Consider the following 15,879-nt stretch of genomic DNA (forward strand, 5'->3'; position numbering starts at 1 on the left):
TTTTAAAGTTATGGTGAAGTAACACTATAAATATACGAACATGGTTCTCGGAATATTCTTGACAGAGATTGTGGTAGCGTTTTGTCTTGCTGCTACTTTGTTATATAAATATGGGAATATTTTTCGACACCATATTATCGTTACAATCTCTGTGCTCATAGCATGGTATTTTTCGTTGCTGATTATATTTATATTACCTTTAGATGTTTCATCTGTAAGTGAACATTTGTTGACATTATCCTTGGCTCACTGAAAGATGGTGTATAGATTTATCCTTTCCATTATATAAGTACTGATTTAAAAATTTGTACATTATAGCTTACAAAGAAAATTATCTATAGCTTCAGTTCATTTTGCACCATGTTTCGGTGGTACTAGTCTAGTAATATCGATATGTTATGGATTAATTGTAAATTAATATTATCTTCTTACAGACTGTGTACAGACAGTGTGTTGAACGAAATCATATCAATGTAAATTCTGATGGTACAACAACAACAATTCCATTTCACACTTGCAAGGAACCTTGGCCTAATGTGCCAGAGCATATATTTCCAAATTTGTGGAGAATCGTATATTGGACCTCACAATGCTTAACATGGTTGATTTTGCCACTCATGCAGTCTTATATAAAAGCAGGAGATTTTACTGTTCAAGGAAAACTAAAATCTGCTTTAATAGATAATGCTATATATTATGGAAGTTATTTGTTCATATGCGGTATCCTTTTAATATACATAGCATTAAAGCCTGGTTTTGACCTTGATGGGTAAGCATCATATAGATACAGTTTAGTAAAATGAGTAAGCACAGTTAATATAATAAATGTTTTAAGAATACATTAAACATTCAAATGTATGTATATATGTATTTTAGTCAAAAGTTGAAAGCTATAGCATCATCTGCATCAAACACATGGGGTTTGTTTTTGCTGGTACTACTCCTTGGATATGCACTTGTAGAAGTACCACGTGGACTATGGAATGCTAGTAAACCTGGATATACTTTGAATTATAGCTATTTTAAGGTTGCTAAATTAAGTTTAGATAAATGTGAAGCAGAGGAGACAGTAGATGATATACTTGAAGTAAGTAAAATTTACGTTATATTTAATAGTGTTTACCACGTGTTTATTTTATTCTTTTAGTCTTTACAAGCTGCTACAGTATCGATTGGACCGGGACACCCTTTTCACTGCAATTTAGAAACGATTTTCCAAAAAATTCCTGCAGAATTAAAAGACAGGATGAACAGAAGGCAGTTACCAGACGACACACCAACAGATACGCCTTCCGAAAAAGCTTTAATTCGTTTGCACAGACAAGTTTGTTATCAATTAAAAATATTATATGTATTTAATAGATAAGTACATGCAGAGCAGTAACTGACTTTCGTTTTTTCATTAGACGATAAAAGCATTGCAAACTTTACAACGTATAGAAACTCAATGGGGTATTTTGGTTGATAAAATAATTAATTTGGAAGATATAGCAAAGAATCAAGCAAGTGATGATAGGAGGTTCAAGCCGACTTTTCCTAAGCGTCGTTCTTTTCCACTTCGCGTAGTCTACAATCCAATTTTTGGTTAGTATTCAGTAATAATGCTTGCTAATATGTGAATCTGTTATTTATTTTTATAAGTTTCCTGAAATTTTTCAGAATGGTATTGGAAATGTGTCATAAAGAGTTATGTACAAAAAGTCGCAGCTGTTTGTGCAGGTTGCCTTTCGGCGGCTGTAGTATGGTCAGAAGTAACATTTTTTAATAAGGAACCAGTGCTATCGTTATTCGCTCGATTCTTGAACTTAGCTAAAGACAATTACGATTATTTTACAATTGAGGTAAGAACGTGTAATAAGTGTATTTGATATTAATAAATGAAGTTTCTGTTTCAAAAATTGAAGTATTTGTTTTAGGTACTATCAATGCTAATAATTGCGTACCTTTGCTATTGTGCTTATTCAACTGTTTTAAAAATTCGGGTATTGAATTTATATTATTTGGCACCACATCATCAAACTAATGAATATAGTTTAATATTCAGTGGCATGATGTTGTGCCGTCTAACACCACCTATGTGTTTAAATTTTCTGGGTCTTATACACATGGATTCACATATTATAAAAACTCATATTTTGGAAACTCATTACACTCAGGTAAATGAACAAATAATGAATAATTGCTAGATTTTTGTAACAAAAATTTCTCATTTTTTAATGCATGCTTATTTAGGTAATGGGACATATGGATGTTATTTCCATCACATCTGATGGATTTAATGTGTATTTTCCAATGGCTATTCTAGCATTTTGTCTAGCAACTTATTTTAGCCTAGGAAGTAGACTGCTTTCTATGTTAGGTTTCCAACAATTTCTCGACGATGATGAATTTACAACAGATCTTGTTGAAGAAGGTCAAGAGTTAATAAAACGAGGTAAAATGATTATATAATTATACGACCATCATAATTAATATCAGTGTCATTGCCTTTGAATGTATATGTGACTACATATTGGTGATATAAATTATAACGGCGAGTAAATAATAGATTAATGTATATATTTATTTTCTTCTTTTAAATATAAATATGAATTTTCAATAAGAATAGCAAAAAAGAAATGTGAAATTCGTCATTCTTGATAGACGTGGTACCTTTAATATTAAACTATAAAGTCTAAATAATGTATTATTTTTATGTAACTGCTTATTTTGTCACATATAGAGAGACGCAAACGGCAAAGAGCGGAAGACTCAATATGTAGAAGACGTGAACTTCAAGAAAGATTTAGCAGTACCGCTGGTTCATCTCGTTACAGAACATCACGGCAAAGTACTGATACAGGTATTTACATGCGATTTGTTTAAAAAAGAAATAAATGATAATGTTTTGTTGTAAAACTTATAATTTTATGCTACTCGAAGCCTTAAAATAAACAAATTTTTTCCATCCTAACTTAACGAAATTATAGTGCGACCATTGAAACGAGACGAGTCGGTAGAATCTGCTAGAGCTGGATTATTGCGCGATTTTGATCCAGCAGAATATTATATTGGAATGACATCTGGTGTTGATGGTTACGGTGCAAATAGTAGTTACGACAGAGACTACCAAGCGGATGATTTTTATGAAGAACGTATAGACAATGCAAGAGCATTTATCACGAACACTAATCGCGTTGGACCTCCACCGAGAGGGCTGTTCGACGACATTTAAGTAGAATCTAATAGCATTTGGGTTTCGCATAATAATAAATTATGAGAAATACATACAATTATATTAAAAAGAATATTCGAACTATCTACTCTTGATATACAGTCTTGATAACATGATATCAATCTTTTAAACTTTGGAGTTGGAATTATGAACACAATAAAATTCTAGTTTCCATAGATAACAACTGCAATTAAGTTACAAATAATATAGTATCAGCTAAAATAGAATTGAGTAAACACTATTAATATGAATAAAAGATTTATTTTATGTGCTTTTATCGCTTGTTATTCAATTTTTAATGAACAAATAAATAAAAAAAATGTTCTACACTTAATAATTCAATCCTTCTTTTAAGGAGTATTGATCTGTGAGTATTGTTCTGTTGTTGAGATTTAAATTTCAAAAAAATTTTACAATTGACGTAATATTAATAAAGTAATAAGAATATTGTAGCTTCACTAATATAATGTATGAATTTCATACAGTATTTGATATATTTTTAACAATGTATATGCATAGCATATTTAAGCAAATTTAAAATAATAATGTAGAGGATAAAATAAAAATAACGCACATAGTTCATAGAAGTTCGATCAATTAAGAGAACTCTAAATAAATGCGTAAATTTTGATCCCTTGTTCCGACTTTTTATCATCTCTGTTTGTAGAAATAACATACGTATAAATAATGCGAAACATATAAAAAATAAAAGAATAAACCAAAGTAAAAAGGGAATTATTTTCAATTTTTAAGTTTGCTTTTGTATTGCACATTAATAAGATGCAATTTATGCAGAGTGGGGCATTAACAATTAGCACCTCAAATATCTTCGAAATTATAAGTTTCACAGAAATTTTTGCTGATCCAAAATTGCACAGTACAAAGGGGTTCATCCGTTGACGAAAATAGTTTTTTTGTAAATGTTGGTATTTGAAGGTCACTTTCATTTGGCAAGGGGGTGGGTACTGTTGACATTTGCGAAAATAATGTAAATTATCCATCAGTGTGTCCCTTGTCTTTCCCCCTCATTTCAAGAGGGCAGAAAGACACATGTACGGATCTGGGACATTCGAAATCCTTCAGAATTTTGTAAATAACACTTTTGAATTACACTATGTAATTCTACTTATGTTATGCAGCAATGTTGATTATTCTTTTAAGAAAGAATTTTCGATGTAGTTTTAATGAATCTTATATACGGATTCGATTTCTATACATTTTAACTGTTTCAAGTTGAAATTGGATTTTATTCATTTTTGCAAAAGATTATTAAACTTGTAAATAACAGATGTGTTTATATTACATAATCTAATAATTTCGAATGAAGTTTATTTATCATTATAAATTATATGTATGTATATATTGTTAAAGGACAATTTATTTTGTACTGTAAAATGGATGGAAAAGGTAGTGCATAGAAATTAAAAAAGGAAAAAGATAACGTTTCCTCTGTTATGCAAAATGAAATATGTATATCAATTTTATTGAAAATATTTAAGAAAATATTGTGTGTCTAAAATTATACGTGCAATAGTAATAGTATCCGCTAATAAATATATAATGCATTAATAAGAAATAACAAATATGGATAAGTTTTTTTTATGTTCGATAATCGCAATTTATACCATTTTATAGTCACTCATGCACATATCTCTAACAGATTGAAATTGTTATTTTGGATTAATTGTAATAATTTTTTTGTACAATTTGATGCTGTTATGCTTTCTACGAACATAATTCTTTAAAACAATGCGTACATAATCTATATACTTACATAAAAGCGGTAAAAGATCAATAAATTTAAAAGAAAAAAATATTAACAAATCTCAATAAGTTAGTGCAATAATTGTAATGAACAACATAAACAATTAATGAATAAAACGATAGACCATACATTGAATTTGGGATACAAAAGTATTATGCGAAAAATACACAATGAAATTACATAAGATTGGTATACATTTAATAGAAAATCTGAAACAATGAGTTTGATACCTTTTAAGGGTTTTTATATAAATCTTTCTAAGGTAAGTAAAATTCTTTAGACCCAAAATATGTATTCTGTATAAAGCATAAAAGAATAAATTCATAGTATTCTTAATTTCATAATTCTGGTTTGCAAATGAGTATTATGCTTTTCATCGATATCTACGATGATATTATATTTCATCAAGTAAAGTAAACTATATAAAATGTTATCGATGCTAGAATAAAGAAAGAAAGAGTGTAGGCAATCACTATTTTTACTATTTTCACGTGCTCTGATTGTGAGATACGATTTTTTCCGTGTCTATACCTAGAACTTCCTAATTCTGGCATTAACAATAGAGGTTCCAACAATAATAAACTAGACCTGTTCGCACGATAATCAATTGCGTCATCTTGTTTAAGGCTACATACATCGTTACGATAATTTATCCAGTTCTGCAAATCGGTACCGTATCCAAAATGTTTTATAGAGCTTAAAATGTTATCATGATTTACGTGAAATGCTGTAGGTGTAACGCCATTTTTCGATATTCTTGTATCAAAATTACTTACATAGCGATGATATAATTCCGTATTTGCTACTTCCTTCGAAATACCATTATTTATGAGAATAATATTTGGTTTTAATGTTGTTTTTAAGTCAAAAATATCTCGCGGTGGGCCATAATAATAAAATATGCTACCAGCATTTGATTTTAGGTAATTATGAATTAACAAGCAATGCTGAACATTGTCATATTGCGAATATAATGAATTATCGCATTTACCATCTTTTGAACAATACTTGAACTGTAAAGTATCATTTTGTTGAAGCAAATGAACTTCCCTTGCGTACAGTGGTTTCTTTGCATAGATTAATTGATCAGAATATACTGGACTGCCTTGGACTACTTGTAATTTAGCGCATTGTTTGCAAATTTTATGTCGAGGAAGAAAAAGTGTATTTATCAACGTCTTTGCCGTAGTAGGGCTATATTTTTCATAGTAATCCATAATATCGCATTCATGAGCATTGACTTCCTCGTAGACATGATCTGCTTTTGATAAGTATTTTGTAACTGTATCTTCTCCTATGTTTTGTTTTGTTAGTGTATCAGTTTGATCGGTCACACTAGTTGTAAATTTACTCGGAGGTTTGCTCAAATGTTTTAGACGTTCATTCTTATATATAAGTTGTCGCGATTTTCGGACTTCCTTTTCTGATACTATCGACAGTTCTGTAGTATTTGACATAGTTTCAATTGCATCTAAATTGGTAATAAGAGTAGGCGATATATAATCGTGATTAATATCTGTCTGAATTCCGCTCTTTTCTAGCTCTAGAGTTTTGAAAAAGTCGTCACTCGTAGATGTATCAGCATTTACAAATTTGCACGGTGGCATGCCGGTTTTGTCTATATGCGAAATATGAAATGCGTGTGTCTCCGTGCTTGGTGTTTCTATAACTGTGTCGAATATGTGCCATTTATCGTCGTGATCTTTATTCCTAGTGCTACGTTCTTTCTCTAATCGCAAATGTTCTAAGTGTAACTGGCGGTGGTGAACACACGCAAAATTATATCAATTCGTTCTTTCGTTCTCTTCAGATCGTAATTCCCGTTTGATTTTATCTAAATCATAGAGAACCTAGAATATGTATGAAAAATTAAAGTATAGTAGTATTCACTTTCACAATGGAACCATTTTTAAAAAAATATTAAGAATATAGACACTAACTTCTAATATGGCAGAAGCACTCCAAGCTTGCGTTCTGCAGCTATCCTTACAATATTCTCCATCTTTATTAGTGAGTTCAGGAAGTCCCCTCCAATAGTTTGTAGACGCTTCTATGAAATGTCGGGAAATAATAGCTTCAGTTGATTCGATCGTACGACGTAATTCATTTTTTCCTCCAACTAATGGAGCGAAATACAGTCGAGCTCGAAGGAAATATCCCATAGGCCAAAGCCATTCCTATGTTACGAGATTATATTATTTCGATTTTCAGGCATTTCATATTAAATTAATATAGTAAAGAATGTTACTGACAGGCCCTTGATGATAGTTCCAGCCATGTGCTAATTTAGTATCTCCACTGTCATTAGAATTATCGTAATATCCATTGTATGCCCAATCAGCAGGATCCAATGTCTTCATTCCAAGTGGTCCTAATAAAATATCTTCTGCTTTCTTTAACGCTGTCCATGCATGTTGGGGATTGAATAGTTCTGGAGCCTTTCGAAATAATAATATTTATTATTATGTTATTTTAACAGAAGCGTAACGAATTACAAAAGTACTTACAACAACCATTGCGACTGGAAAATTAGGTCGTAGTTGATAATCAGCCCATGCTTGTGTTGCTCCATGACTATCTTTGAAAATTCCACGACGATGGATAAGTTCCGGCTTCAATTCACCCTCTGTTGGTGTTTCATTGATATAGAAGTATTTCTCGAAATTCAATGAAATTTTATCCGCCCATTGCTTGTAACTCCATGTTACAACCGAGCCTAAAAAAAACATTTAATAATCGTAAATAAGGAATAAAAATAAATGTAAAAACAAAGAATGCAATTGATTTCTTACCGTCACGATTTTTTCTTTGTACGCTACCATAAGGGAAAAGATTTTGCTTGTACAATTCAGTTAAAAAACTAAGAATACTCTTACTGAGTCCTACTATTTCTACAGCAGAACCGTCTCTTGGTGTAGCAGGTTTTCCTTTGTTACCAGCTTTCTCAGAAGATCCCATTTTATCCATCCATGTGCCGCAATTCGCGTCATTTCCGCCGAATATAAATCCTGTCTCTGGATGTACTCCAATCTGATTATTGAAACCACGATCTGTCATATGCTCATCAATTTGTCTTCCAGCGTTTCTTTCCCTAAAGCAAAGTCCTTGGAAATGTACCACAAGAGCTTCTTGAATAACATCGTGCAATGGTTGATCCTAGAATGATTTTTGTACATCAATACATTCTTAATAAAGCTTCAATCTAGTTTTACATATTTTCTACATACCACTTCACCTGCGGGTAAGGCAGGTGAATCGTCAGTTGGAAATAGCCTCGAAACTTTGTCCGTTAAAATTTTTAAACCATTTGGCACTTCTTGTATGTAACATTGAATAGTATACAACCACCACCACAAAGCATCTCGGCAGTTATATCTAAAAAAGAATACATTTAAAAAATTGCTTAACAAATGTAATAATAACTATAAATTAAAATGTACAAACTTTATTCTTTACCTTGCATTCTTTCCCTTATCAAGCAAATTTGGTATAAGACCATGTCGCAACGTTCCAGCATAGCTGAGGATAATAAATCGTGCTTCTACATATCTGCCTGTTAATATTAGCAGCCCTCTCAAAGAAATAAATGTGTCTCGTCCCCAATTTCTCATATATCCCGTAGTAAAGTGCGGTAAACCAGCAGACAGCGACATGCACATTTGTTCACTTTCACCATTGTATTGTTTAATTTTTGGTTTAGGAGGATCTAGGTTTGGTGACAAATCTGGTAATGGTGACGATCTCACTATTCCTCCCATTTGTATTGAAACCAAAGATAGAATCTTGATAAAAGTGGATCCGTCCTTCACAAAGCTAATAATTTATGGTGGATATTAGTATGAATATAAATATTATATATATCTATTCAATGTAAAATACCTTGACATTAGACTATAACACTGTTCGAGAAGAATCATATAGACATTTACAATTATAACATCGAAATAGCTAGGAACTAAATAACGAGGTATTAATTTAAATGGTTCAGTAGCTTCTTCAAGCCACTCTCCAAGAGCTCTGGTCCCATCGTCCTCTTTGAGTCGTTGCCATGTGAAATCTATTTATACATTTCAAATTATTATGTCTTGTTAACTAAATATTATTTGACAATTAACTTTGGAGTATTCACCCCAACACTTACCTATCAACCAATTACCCTGTCTGAGATTAATACACATTGGATGACCCAAATCATTGTTGGGTCGAATATCCCCTAACAAAGAGATAATGCCTAAAAGTAAAAATGATAATTAAATATACTAGAAACATATGTGTATGTGAAATAGTTCAAATTGCTAATTTACCTTGTAATCCCGCATATACAAGAGGTCCGTAGCCAGGAATATCGTACACGCCAAATCTATTTGAAGTTTCATCGCGTTCTTCTTGGTCACATCGGTACAAAGCTTTATTCAAATCTACCAAGTCCATACGAGAAGCAATAACACGTATATCTGAACTTTTCGACGATGTGATTACCGAAATAGTATTATGAAGTTTCGCGAGAGCAGGCTTTATATTAGCATGAAGAGATACTCTGCAATTAAGCAAATTCATATAAAATGTATGAATATATGTTGTACAATATAACATAAACAAATATTACCGAATAGCAACAATAGAACCTGGTTGAAAGTTTACAAAATTTAGCTGAGTTATTTTGGGATCACCAGAGTCAACTTTCTCTAAAATTTCTGAGTCACAAATTTGTATATGCTCTTTAAGTTTTATAACATATTCTGAGAGGCCATTTACATAACTTTCATCGCGTACATATTTTTCAGCATGACGGAAAGGCGATATACCATTTCTAAAACAAATGTTATGATATGACAACAAAATATTGATATGCAATAATAAACACGTAAAGTTAAATTATTAAATTAATCTTCTTACTTTGCTTCTGTATGAGATAAGGATGCCTCGAAAATAATCTCTTCCATTACTCCTTCTACTCGCAATGGTTTTACATGCCTTCTCAGATCATTAGCATTAGAATCGGGATGTTTGAATGCTGTAAAAGCAACTAGAATTACACTGTCATGAGTTGTTGGAGAATGTCTTGTTACGGCTACTATATCACTGTCCATTTGATCGACAAATACCTGTAAATTTAGTAAATAGTAGTTCAGATATTTTTGCAAAAGTCATTCTTATATTTTATAATATTTTGCAGAATATAAATTATAATAATGTACTTGGGAAAATTTCTGTTGCCCAAGAGTATAATGCAGATCATTTAATGCTTTCTTTGCAGCAATTATACCGGTCTTAAAGCCTACGAATTTGATACCGTCCACTAAAGTTTCATCATCCGTCCAGGCCGGGTATTGTCTTGTTTCATCTACAACATGTATCTGAAACAATTGATAATAATTAACGGACATATTTTATCTTAATATCACTATAATTGAAATTCTTTACTTACATGATGAGGAACCAATTCATCATATCCACGGTTACTGCCACTAGCACACGCTGCCATTGATACCAGGGCAGCACTCGGAAGTAAATCGAACACACTACGTTTTTCTACAGGGCTAGGATTATCATGAGTCAAATCTAAGAAAAGTGCATGCGCTATGCTTGGTACTAGAGGCCGTTTACGCGATTGTAAAAATGCACCGACCGGTTCGCCTCCATATCGGTACACCAACCGTCCTTCTTCGTGACTATCCCATGCAGACATAGCTTCTATTTCACAGAAAGAAGAAACTCAGTTATTATGTTCCTTCGCAAGTTTCATATAGCTTGTAAAAATAAATGCGCGTACCTCGAATTAAAGAAGTGATACCAAGCCGATTAACAAATATATTGTCTTTCTGATCAGAATTTGTAAATAATTCAGCGACAACATACAAATTTGGACGGATTCGACGAGCAACGTCAAGCATGTACTGAAAAATGTTAAAATTCTTCAATATAGATTTATATTGACATGTTTCAGCAGTTTAATGGATTAAATATACCTCTGCAACTGGAATTGGAGTTGAATGACAATTATCTAAGCGAATGCCATCGAAAATTTTAGCCGTTTGTTCAACGTATGTAGTCATATGTTGCCATAGAAATGGACAATCTTCTGGTCTATCTCCATATCTATAAAATTTAATATATTATTTATTTTTTATTCTATCGAAATACAATGCTAATATTTTGAAGGCATTTGTCTCCTTTTTACCTTAATTTTACACTATCACCCCAAGCTATAAGTTCCCGCCTTATGTAAACGTTAGAATCGGGATCTGCAAAATTTTTTAAGGGATCACCATTCATCACCCATCCATTATGTACCATAAGATAACATCCTGTATCTGAGTACATTGTTGCTTCTCTTTCAGCTAATGTTTGAGGTGCCCCATAATCAGTAAAATATCTAAAGACAAAAGTGATTATATTTATTGTTAAAGTGTATACAATTCGTTTAAAAATAACATGAAAATAAATTTTTATAAAATGTATTTACATACCTAGGAACAAGTGGATTTCTTTCGCTTATTTCCTTGAGACGCGGTCCGTCATTCTGCACTCTAAAATATCTTATACCGGCAATTGTATTCTCAACTGCAGCATTCAAATGATTTTGTACTTCATTAATAATTACGTTATTGAGATCTTCTAATTTTTTTCTTAAATCTTCGGCGCAACGTTTCAAACGAGTGTCTTCATCAAAACAATCAGCTCTGTAATAAAAATGAAAAATGTTAAATTACATCTCTAATTTATATCTTCCCAAAGTATTATTTTTACACTTCATGTGTATATTATTTACCTATATACATTATATATTCGTAAAGCAAGCGGCATATTTATAGTTGCTTTTAATCTACAGAATTTCGGATCTTTTATTATTTGAATATCTTCTGATATTGATTCAACGGTGTCTTGAGGCACTTGGTTTCGTGCTAAGTTCAAAAACTCAGCAATAGTTTCATTAATGTCCAATATATATAATTCATGTATCTTCACGAGCGGTAAAAAATATGTATGAAGTGCATGTCGAATTGACTAAAAATATAAATTTTATAAACACATGCACTTCGTCATAATTCTCATTATTAACGTAGTCCTTTTATCTTACATTTAAATGTTCTTCAGTTTCAACTATTGGAGGGATACCTTTGAATTCCCATTCACCAGCTGCAACTTGTACCGTTAATTCAAACAATGCAGCATCCAAAATATATGCTGGACGCAAATGGGGACTGTTTAAACAATTGTATGTACACTCTGGATGAGACACTAAGAAAGAACTTTCATTTGCCGTATGATTTAAAACAATATCGCACACGCTTAACATCTGAAATCCAAGATTCATAACACAGGTTTAATAATTGCTGCAATCAATTAAACTGTAAAAAATATAAAATCGTAACACCTTACATTCCATTCATTGCGCATTTTATTAATTAATCCTTCAACATCATCATATGTAATCGTTTTGTCACCGTCGTTAAAAGAAGGATTTAATTTCAATTGATCACTAAGGCTATAAGATGATTTAGAGAATCCCAATTCCTAAAATATTAATCATATAGATGAAGTATACAGACTATGTATTTTACAAGTTGAATATATTAACATACAATATTATCTAGTAAATCGAGTGTGCATGTGTATTACCTGAATTGGTGTAAAATGAATCATATTGTATCCAGAATTTTTTGCTACTAACAGTTTATCTTCCCAGGTCGAAAATGGTCCTAAACATTTAGCCAAAACAGTTTGACACTGAATACAGTCTAATGGTAAATCATCACTGTGTTCTCCTATTTTAAGTTCTGGATCCACTAGTAGATATCCCGAAGCAACAGGTTTCATACTATCAGAACTAAAAAATTAAATAATTGTAAAATTATGGATACTAATCGTATTTATGTTTGATACTTACTTAGGATCTGTAACATAATAGTGAAATGAACCAGCCAAAGACAAACATACACTAGCTGTTTCATTAATCCACTCTAAGGGGTAATATGTATGTCTCTCAAATTTTGCATTGTCTCCTAAAGGATAATTGATGAAAAGATCAAGCATTTTCCCAAGGAGAGAAGCGCCTAAACGAAACTCCACTCTGCATCCTGTTAAGAGAATGTTATTTTAATCTAAAAAAATTTACATTTATTTGTATCAAAATTGTAACGATGCAAAATGCACATACCTTTCTTTAACCTGTATAGTATGCCATCAAGATGTTCTCCATTATTTAGAGTTAACACTCTTATTTGTTCAGTCTCGTGACTTTCAGTTGATGACATGTGTTCCGTCATGTTTTCTACCACTGCCTAGAAACACAAACATTTATTGTATAACATATTATTACAAATACTTAGAATATTTTCTATAATTATTCGCAACACAGATAACTCATGTTATATCAAGATTATTGTGAACACTTTATGTTGATTTTTAAAGTAAGCGATCAGACAGTAAAAAAATATGTTACAAAAAATATTCATAAAAAAAAGTATAAGACTTGAGATTAATTAGTTCACAAACTTTATGAAAGTATAATACTTTGTAGAGGTAAGTTCTCTCTCAAGAGAGACTGGTACTTACACGTCAAATATGGCAAATGGATAAATAGTTAGTATACAAGTCCCTTAATATAAGTTCCCAGCACAAAGCAGTTAGCAAGCGTGCAAGAAGCATGATATTAAATTACAGAGTTATGCTGCATGAACATGCATAAAGCCCAGAGATATTTTCATTCTACATGCTTAGATTACATCTTTGTAATGATGCAAACATAGGCCAGACTTTATACCATATAACATCAATTTTCTATTTACTACCATCCCGCATTCCTAACAAAATTTAATACAGGTGTTATTAATCCTAATAAAATCAAGCACTACTGTAACATTGAAATATTAGCCCGGAATATAAATCATTTCTTTGCATAACAAATACTGTAATTACAGATACCCTTTTCTGATAGTTTATATGTAAAAGATCTTGTTTAATTAGATTTGTTATATTAAACCCAATGTTATGAAGACATCACAATAATGTATCATCAATAATAATTATATTTATTAAGGTATCTTCACCATTTTAAAGCTATATAAATATCCAATGGGTTATTATGTATCATCATCATATATCTAAAACTTACATAATAGAAAAGACATTTTAAATAACGGCATTTGTAAAGGCGTTGCAGAATGGTCACAAATTTCCTTATTAATGTCCTGGTTGTGTCTCGAAAAAAATAGCCTATTGTAAGCATAGAGCCCATTTTCAAACTAAATCATACAGCAGAAATTATTTGCTATTAAAAGCATTAACTTTTGTTTTTTTTAATTAGTTCTATGTTTACACATATGATAACATTAATGTTAATGTAGTGAATCTTGTTTTTATTTAAGCAAAGGCCATTTTTTGTTTTGTATTACCTATAACAAAATATAAAGGAGAACTTTAAACATAAGAAATTATTATTAAACATTTTCAATATATAATTAAGATTAGAATTAATGTTGTGCGTATTAAAGATATAAGTATGAATCATAATTACATTAATTGCAATATTTATTACTTTATGTGTTGTATTAAAAACAAGATGATATATTAATTAATGAAGTTGTTTTATTTAAATATTTAAAGGTACAAGATATATATGTATACAATTAAAGTTATAAAGTATTTTACATTTAAAAGATAATGTGTTATTTATAAAGTAATATTCTTTACTAATGCTAATTACAATTCTTTTGCAGGATATTAAGCAGTATTCTTATAAAAAAGGTACAAGCTAAATTATTAAATTTTTAACATTGTATGCACACAATGTAACAAAAATGAAAATTGTATAACTTGTATATAGAACCACACAAAATTATAAACAAATACATCAAAAGCTATTATGACACAATTATATTATGTTCATATACGAATCAATATATGATTTTCCTGTAATAATACGATGTTACATGTACGTATATCATGGGTTAATAATGGCAAATTGTATCACAATTAATAGCTCACTTCATATAATTGGAGCATGCACTGCAACAAAATTGACTTCTCTGATAACACATTACAATTTTGTTCTGTAGGTATTGTCTCATTTCTTTTTCGTACCTGACTATCTGTTAATATGTACTTTTCAAAACTGAAATATTACACACTGTCATTTACAAATATAATAGGAGAAAGATTTATAGAGTAACCATTAAATAAATTAATGAACTGTAACAGAAACTAATGTGGTTTCCTTATGAAGAATAATACAATAGTACAATTCACTGTGCTGTATGATTATAATAATGAAGAATAATTTCTCTCCCTCGAATTTGACCTCTATTCCCCGAAGACAAAGTTTGAAGGTCATGAAAACAAGAGCATGGTTCAAGTTAAAATTACGGAAGAAGCAGACGACAGGTTGTAGTTGACAAATTCAGAGATGTCGATTGGCTAATCATTCACGACAACTTCGTGGTAAAACTTCGAAAATTAAAACTCCTGAAAAGTTCATATTTATAATCTATCATTTCGTTATCTCTGTATTTATTATTAGAAAGTTACATAAAATAATTATGTCAAACATTTATATAATTACTTTTATATATAATTGTATACGTTTCAACAACGTTTATGAAATTTTTGGTGTTAAGTTATTATTTGCACGTAAATATATAAGTACATATACTTACGTATACACACAGTGTGACATATTATATATTTTTATAAGAAAAATTATATTCATATTTATATATGTATATATGTGTAAAATATACATATTTAATTTTGTAAAATTTACACGTTATCATAAATCATAGAATTTTGATAAAAATAATTCAAGAAATATATATATATATATATAAAAGATATAATACTTCCTTTTTTCATGCAACAGGTTAACGTGGCTGTATATGAACACTACTTGGTAGATAAC

General features: G+C 30.7%; 2 protein-coding genes across 2 annotated transcripts; one reads left to right on the top strand and one right to left on the bottom strand.

Annotated features, from left to right (window-relative positions):
- The first annotated feature begins 40 nt into the window (after nt 1–40).
- On the top strand, nt 41–3,491 carry LOC143425192 (LMBR1 domain-containing protein 2 homolog). The gene is made up of 10 exons (XM_076897811.1): nt 41–214; nt 435–769; nt 877–1,087; nt 1,148–1,324; nt 1,407–1,584; nt 1,660–1,841; nt 1,917–2,156; nt 2,233–2,434; nt 2,723–2,842; nt 2,970–3,491. Exons 1-10 carry the CDS (start codon nt 41–43, stop codon nt 3,212–3,214), a joined length of 2,064 nt encoding a protein of 687 aa, XP_076753926.1. The 3' UTR covers nt 3,215–3,491.
- A 3,203-nt stretch (nt 3,492–6,694) lies between these two features.
- LOC143425394 (glycogen debranching enzyme) lies at nt 6,695–15,363 on the bottom strand. The gene is made up of 26 exons (XM_076898139.1): nt 15,066–15,363; nt 14,098–14,377; nt 13,141–13,264; nt 12,871–13,060; nt 12,603–12,810; nt 12,363–12,497; nt 12,061–12,279; nt 11,752–11,987; nt 11,450–11,662; nt 11,161–11,355; nt 10,949–11,078; nt 10,753–10,876; nt 10,408–10,673; nt 10,178–10,336; nt 9,876–10,084; nt 9,586–9,789; nt 9,284–9,516; nt 9,121–9,210; nt 8,859–9,036; nt 8,436–8,792; nt 8,207–8,354; nt 7,772–8,135; nt 7,487–7,695; nt 7,232–7,417; nt 6,920–7,156; nt 6,695–6,829 (listed from the first exon to the last, which is right to left on the bottom strand). Exons 2-26 carry the CDS (start codon nt 14,218–14,220, stop codon nt 6,764–6,766), a joined length of 4,803 nt encoding a protein of 1,600 aa, XP_076754254.1. The 5' UTR covers nt 14,221–14,377; nt 15,066–15,363; the 3' UTR covers nt 6,695–6,763.
- Nucleotides 15,364–15,879: the final 516 nt, after the last annotated feature.

Source organism: Xylocopa sonorina, chromosome 7, assembly GCF_050948175.1.
Source record: "Xylocopa sonorina isolate GNS202 chromosome 7, iyXylSono1_principal, whole genome shotgun sequence".
Lineage (NCBI taxonomy): Eukaryota > Metazoa > Arthropoda > Insecta > Hymenoptera > Apidae > Xylocopa > Xylocopa sonorina.

Bases quoted from the DNA above. Each gene is read 5' to 3' on its own strand.
- LOC143425192 (XM_076897811.1), top strand. From the start codon at position 41: ATGGTTCTCGGAATATTCTTGACAGAGATTGTGGTAGCGTTTTGTCTT. The intron at 1,585-1,659 runs GTTAGTATTCAG...GAAATTTTTCAG, and splicing joins AGTCTACAATCCAATTTTTG to AATGGTATTGGAAATGTGTC. The intron at 2,843-2,969 runs GTATTTACATGC...ACGAAATTATAG, and splicing joins ACGGCAAAGTACTGATACAG to TGCGACCATTGAAACGAGAC.
- LOC143425394 (XM_076898139.1), bottom strand. From the start codon at position 14,220: ATGGGCTCTATGCTTACAATAGGCTATTTTTTTCGAGACACAACCAGG. The intron at 10,337-10,407 runs GTAAGTAAAGAA...CAATTGTTTCAG, and splicing joins ATGAATTGGTTCCTCATCAT to ATACATGTTGTAGATGAAAC. The intron at 7,418-7,486 runs GTAAGTACTTTT...TTATTTCGAAAG, and splicing joins TTCCAGTCGCAATGGTTGTT to GCTCCAGAACTATTCAATCC.